Source organism: Alligator sinensis, unplaced genomic scaffold, assembly GCF_000455745.1.
Source record: "Alligator sinensis unplaced genomic scaffold, ASM45574v1 scaffold468_1, whole genome shotgun sequence".
Classification (NCBI taxonomy): Eukaryota; Metazoa; Chordata; order Crocodylia; family Alligatoridae; genus Alligator; species Alligator sinensis.
The window spans coordinates 1,938,737-1,945,241 of record NW_005842087.1 but is presented as its reverse complement, the minus strand read 5'-3'; the positions used below and the strand labels follow the sequence as shown (position 1 = coordinate 1,945,241).

General features: G+C 43.2%; 1 protein-coding gene across 3 annotated transcripts in view; it reads right to left on the bottom strand.

Moving 5' to 3' along the window:
- The window catches only part of TPR (translocated promoter region, nuclear basket protein), a 61,503-nt gene that overhangs the window by 22,773 nt on the left and 32,225 nt on the right, over positions 1-6,505 (bottom strand). For all 3 annotated transcript variants that reach the window (XM_006023879.3, XM_006023877.3, XM_006023878.3), the window contains exons 29-34: positions 4,603-4,734; positions 4,174-4,304; positions 3,567-3,777; positions 2,096-2,245; positions 1,107-1,305; positions 262-467 (exon numbers count right to left, since the gene is read on the bottom strand). In XM_006023879.3, the coding sequence (XP_006023941.1) occupies positions 262-467; positions 1,107-1,305; positions 2,096-2,245; positions 3,567-3,777; positions 4,174-4,304; positions 4,603-4,734 (1,029 nt within the window). The remainder of the gene's footprint in view (positions 1-261; positions 468-1,106; positions 1,306-2,095; positions 2,246-3,566; positions 3,778-4,173; positions 4,305-4,602; positions 4,735-6,505) is intronic.

The following is a 6,505-nucleotide window of genomic DNA, read 5'->3' as shown; positions in this document are numbered from 1 at the left end:
CAGCAGGACCAAGCTCTCAAGTGCTGTATTCGACACATTTTCTGCAGACAGGAACATGAGAGAAGCAATGTGTGAAAAACTCTTGCAGTAAATCCTAGTCAGGAAGCTTGAATCCCATTGGAACTAATTTTCTAAATTCATTTCTAAATGCTTTGAAAAGCTGTTTTCCTTCTTTGCATGATTTTTTGGTATTAGGGTGGTGAGTGTAGTGTATGTACACTATACATAATATAGCTAACAAAAGCTTCACATCTTTTGTACCTTATTAGTGGACTCTGGTGGTTCATCTCTCTGTTCATGGTGCCTCTCTTGTTGCTCTCTTAGCTCTCTCTCCAGTCGACATATACGACCTTCATACTGTGATTTGAGAGCACTCATCCGCACCTCCAATTCGGTCTTCTGCTCTTCTAATGCAATGCTCTTTTGTTTCCACTCATCATTTTCTTTTGTTAGCTGTTCTTTTGTACCTAATTGAGCAACAAGGAACTTAACATCTTCATAGTAAAATAGCTTACACTTTTTTGTGCACTTAAGGACCATTTGCTTTAAATGTAATACTCCAAAGAGTACTAAATCTATCAACACATTTTAAAAGAGAAAATTAATTATTTGTGGTATCTTATAATATATATTTTAAAATACAAAAAGAATCAAAGGATTGGATATTTTATCTAGTTATCAGGAAGCAGATACTAGCACTTGTCATTCCTACCTGCTTCTGTTAATAATAAAATTGCTAAAAGATATTACCTTTGTACTAGTGTACTGTGTGAAATTAGTGCCTGATATTGAGCTGGCTGGCACTACCACTCAAGTCATCCAAGAAAATCCCAAGATTAGTTACTGACCACATGATCTTTCTATAGTTTTCAAAAATGCGTACCAAACTATATAATTGAAATATCTCCTCAAGAAATAGTTGCATTCAATTTTAGAATTCAGTTTACATAATCCTTCTGGGTAAAATTTACTAAAATGGACCACTGCTAGTTTTCATTTGGAGTTTCTGTTTAATAAATTTCAGCCCAGGCTGCATGTCCACAAGATCAATTTTTAATATGAAAACGGAACAAAAAACTTTAAAGACAAAGAGAAAGATTATTTACCAGCCAACTGCGCTATTTTCTGCTTGGCAGCCAGCAGAGTCTTCTTAGTCTTCTCCTCCTTCTCAGTTATCTGTTGCTTGAGCTGTTCTTCCTGAGTAGTTCTCTCTTGCAGATCTTGATGAAGATGAGTAAGTTCCAGCTGTACTTGTGAAATCTGTTCCTGTAGACTCCTAGCTTCACTCTCCTTCTCTGCTATAGTCTACAGAAGAGTGATGTAGTATAGCTATAAGGCAGTTTTCTCAACCCACCGGCCACGACCCAAAAGTGGGTTCTAAGACTATATGAAAGGGTCGCAAACAAACTTTGAAAATGGATCAACAGATGTTAAAAATGGATTATCCTTTAAAAGGAGAAAACCATGGCTTTTCCCTTGCAGGCTGTTAGACTTCCAGCCCACAAGGGGTTGGTTTGGCCCCCCATGCCCTACACACCCACCCCCTGCCCCACACAGTGGGGGATTGAGGCCTGGGGGTAAGGGACAGCAGGTCAGGAGTGAGGGGCACTGGGTTGGGACTGGCCATTGATGTTTACAAATAGGTTCTGGCACAAAAAAGGTTGAGAACCACTGCTATAAGGCACTATAAAATGTGTGCGATGAGAGTATTACGGTAAAATAAAAAAGTCCAGAGAACCTTGATGCAGCAATACCGATGTACTGTGGTAATGCAACCCCCGAACACTCCCTGAGACACTGCACTCTAGCCTTGTATGCTACACTTTTACACTGAACTTTTTTTCATCCCTATTTACAAAGATTTTGGGGAATAGCATCTCATGGACTGAGCACCGGGTTAGAAACAAGGAATTCGAGTTTTAATCTTTTCCAACGAATCAAAGCACATATAAATAATTTTATTTGTTCTCCATTTGTGACAAGTGCATGGGGTGGGTGTTTATACACATTTATACATGCCCATTTATCATCTCCAGTATGGCGTACTGCTTTGGAAAAGTATGTATTGTAGACCATAAAATAAGTCTATTCTTACCTTTTGTAAACATTCTATCTGACTTTCCAAGGATTTTGTCTTCACGTCAGCCTGACTAAGAGATTCTTTCAACTCTTGTACTTCCTGAACAGAGGCCTGCTGTTCTTGTTGTTGTTCTGCAGACGACTGAGCCGATGTCTCAGCAACCACCTGAAACATTTCAAAGTGATACTGGGTGAAGGCTTTTGCTTTGGAAAGAAGTAGAATGCAGAAACAATTGCATATACAATACTGTCATGTGTGCACTGATTATCAATAAAGTTTTAGGCAGAACACAAATATACAAGTTATGATGGCTCAGTAAAAGAATGTGTCATATAATAATGTAAGATAGAATACATTATAACCATCCATTATTATTTTGCAACCAAGTGAAGGTCAAACAACATCACTAGGTTTTGGGGGTTTTTTTGTTTTTAAGGATCATATGAAATTATTAGGGGTGCACCAATAAAGATTTTGGGGGCCAATACCGATAGCCTATATTTAAAGAGGCATATCTGCCGATACTGATCTGATACAGCTGCCATCAGGTGGTAAGTCCAGTGTGATGAAAGGGGATGAAGGGGCATGGGGGGCAGATCAAAGCCCCCCTCCAGTGAGGAGGGGGCAGAGGTAGGCACTGCACAGCCAGGGCGGGGAAGGGGGGGCCCCGTGGGACAGAGGGAGTGGGGGCCAGATCTGTGTGGAGCAGGGCAGGATGCAGCTGCAGGGTGGAGTGCGCAGGGCTTTTCTTGCCAGGGGCATGGCTCAGAGTAGGCTCCAGCAGCGCTGGGAGCAGGCTGTAGCCACCCCAAATGTCTCTGTAGCTCTGCTCCCAGCCCTGTGCAGCCCCAGCTCAATGCCCCACCTCTACCAGCTGGGAAAAGCCAGGGCTGTGCTGGGTGGCGGTGCGGGGCTGGGAGCAGAGCTGCAGAGATATGTGGGGTGGCTACAGCCTCCTCCTAGTGCCACCGGAGCCCGTTCCGAGCCCAGACCCTGGCAAGAAAAGCCCTGCAGTGCCAGCTCCAACCTGCAACTGCAGCCCGTCCCACGCCATGCAGATCCAGGGACACGTCATCCAGCCCCCGCCCTCCCAGGGTGCTAGCAGCAGCAGGAGCTGCCCCCACCCCACGAGCCATGCCTCCATCCCCCCCCGCCCCCACCACCAACCCCACTCTCTCACCGTGGGGACGTTGATCTGATCCCACAGCTCTTCATACTTACCAGCTGTAGACTCTGCTCCGTGCTTGGTTCTGCTCCGTGCTGCGCTGCGGCTGCGCGCAGCACGGGCATTTATTGGCCAAATTATCGGCCCAAACAGGCTGATATCCGATATAGACAATTTTCTTTATATCGGTACCGATCCGATATGGGACTGATGCATCTGTGGCACCTCTAGAAATTATAACCAGTATTATATCGTAGGGTTCATTTTTAAAAAGTCTGTTTGAACTGGCTGAACTTCCGAACCAACAGAATTTACATTTACCTTGTCATGCTTTGCTTTCAGCTCTTCATACTGAGTCTTGTATCTGCGCCCAATTTTCTTAACCTGTGTTATAGTCTTGACTTTTTCTTGTATGTCAGCCACTTTCATGTCTAGCTCTTTCTGAAGATTATCCTTTTCACCTCTTATTTTAGTTAGCTCATCCCTGAGAGTCTGAACAAGATTCTGGCTTGTGGTCAGGGATGCATTAGCTCTAAAATATCAAAATTGGAGGAAGAGTGCATGTTAACATATTTGAGATTTTTTTTTAGAAGGAATGCAGTCTGATATTGCTGTGCTATGCAGTATCATAATTCACAAAATCAAATGCACATGGCTTGCTAAAATATTATATTTTTACTTTGCTTTTTATATTTTAAAATGTTATATTTGGAGTCATCTGGTTAATATTTGGACTAAGATTTGTTCCCAAAGAAAATAAATAATAAAATTGGTTAAATTGCTGGACAAATACTGAAGATATAATATTTGTACAAAATGAGCTAGGAATTCCATTTCCAGATGCTGCCTTATATATTATGCAACGAAACACTTCTAGGAGCTGCCCCCAGCCCCCCAAAAAGTTTTTCAATGATTTTATATACTATACCTTGCTATTTCTGCTTTAAGCCTCCCTGTTTCTTCACTCATCTGCTGTATGCGTTTGGTGTTTGCCTCCTTCTCTGAAAGGAGCTTCCGATATTCTTCAACATCAGTGTCTTTTTGTTGGCTCAGTAAATGCTGTAAAATGTATAAACTGAATGGGTTCATTTTTGCAAGAGAAAAACATTCTACCCCATAGAATTTTAACAAGCTGTAGTGTTGCTTTTCCATTGCATTACAATTTAGTTTAGACAGTATCCTAAATTAGGGATAGGACATTTTATGCTATAAATTCAAGGCTTATAAATGCAAATTCATTGAAGTGTCATAAAACAAATACAATTCAATGTTGCATCCCATTTCATGTGCTAGAACAATTGATTAGTACTGACGTTCTTTCTTGGAAATATCTGTTTTGGAAAGATGAACTACTCACCTGGGTCCTAGCTTTCCAACGTTTAACATCTTCTTCCAGTAGTTTCTTCTCTGCCTGCAGCATTCCACTTTTCTCACTCAGCTCAGCATTAGATTCTTGTAAAGGCAAGATATCCGCTTCTAGTTTACGAACCTGAAAGAGAAAAAAAAAAAAAAAAAAAATCGATGTTAGATATCAATATACACCTCCATTCTGGTGTCATCATGTTGCGGACAGGAGATGAGTCATTGTTTTGATCACTAGGGAGATAGGGAGGTGAAAATGAATGGATCCCTTCCCTTTGAGTTGTGTTGCAGGTGCCTATACACATGGATCAAAGCTGCTCCGATGCACTGTAACTACAGCGCATCAGAGCAGACTCAATTAATTGGGGACGTTGATGCATTTGCCATTCGGGGTACTATAATTAGAGCAGCTTTCTAATTAAAGAACCCTACTCCTGCTTTCTGGACCATGTGTATAAATGCCCTTACTGACCAGCTGCAAGTACTGGTGAACTGACTTACAAGTGCAGGTGACAATCAATTTAAATCTTTCCAGGGCTTTTAAAGGCTGCTCTGTGGCCAAGTTCAGTGTAAAGAAAAGCTTAGACAAACAATGTAATCTAAGTTTTTGTTCACAGACCTTGTAGAAGTCTGTGTAAACTGAAATTCCCACTCCTTTCTTGCAGGAGAGTAAAAAGCTACAGAGAGCAGAGTCCTAGGTCTACCTGGAACATGACTATTGAGAGATGAGAGTAATATAGCATCTCTCTCCAATGTTAGATTACATTATGGCCTGTAGATTAACACTATCCCTGTGTTAACTTGCTTCCTATTGAATCCTTGATAAGGAATGAAAGAGTTAAATTGCTTAAGTCTTTCAGTGTGGCAAATGGGTCTATCCCGGAACATATTGCACTGAATATTTTTTCATTTGTGCATGAAATGAGAGAAAAAAAACAACACACCAGTTACTGTAAGTAGTGGGGATCCTGGTTTTCTCAGTTTAAAAATCCCAACTCCTCTGATTAAATCTCCCAAAATCTGCATTTTTCCACGATTAGTGAAATGCCATTATATATATAGGTATCAGTTGAGCGCAATGTCTTATTGATATATTTACAATTTTAAAGCAATTTGGAAGCCTAACAGTGCCTCAATCACAATAATAAAATAACTGTGAATAACCTGTGTTGTGGCATTTCGGGGTTTTTTTTGTTTTTGTTTTTTAATCATAGAAAAATTAGAGCTCCCCTTGCCCCTTTGCTCACCGGGACATGGGTCTAGCTGCAGCTGCCCCCCTGGCACTGCTTTGTGGCACCGAGCAGCCTCAATATGCCAGTGCCCTGCCCCTTCCGTTGCTACTCACTTGCAACCCACAGCCCTCTGGGCCCTGCCAGCACCCCTCACTCCTGAACCACAGCCCCCCCGTCCCCCCCTTCCCTGCTGATACCCCTCACTCCCTTCCCACTGCCCCCCAGTGTATGACAAAAGGGGTGAGTGTGTGGGAAATGGGGTGGATATGGGGAAGGAAGGCTGGTGTGGGCACAGGTGACATAGTGGAGAGGGAAGTGGTACATGTCCCCCCCCCAGATTTCTGCTTCCACAGCAGGGCTGCAGCTGGGCTAGACCAGCTCTGGGCAGGAGCTATGGCCCAGCCAACAGGACCCAGCACAGGATGGAATGCTGCGCCATCATGGCCACCAAGCTGAGGCAACCAGCTGCCCGCCTGGCAGCAGTGAGAGCACAACTCTGTGCCCCTCACCTTGGAGGCTGTAGTGGTGAGGCGTGTCCTGCTGTGCCAGGTCTCTCCTGCTGGGCCGTGGAGGCAGCTCCTGCCCAGAGCTGTTCTTGCCCTGCTGCAGCCCTGCACCCTGCTATGAGCAAGGAAGTTGTTTGGTTTTTTTTTTGGGGGGGGGGGG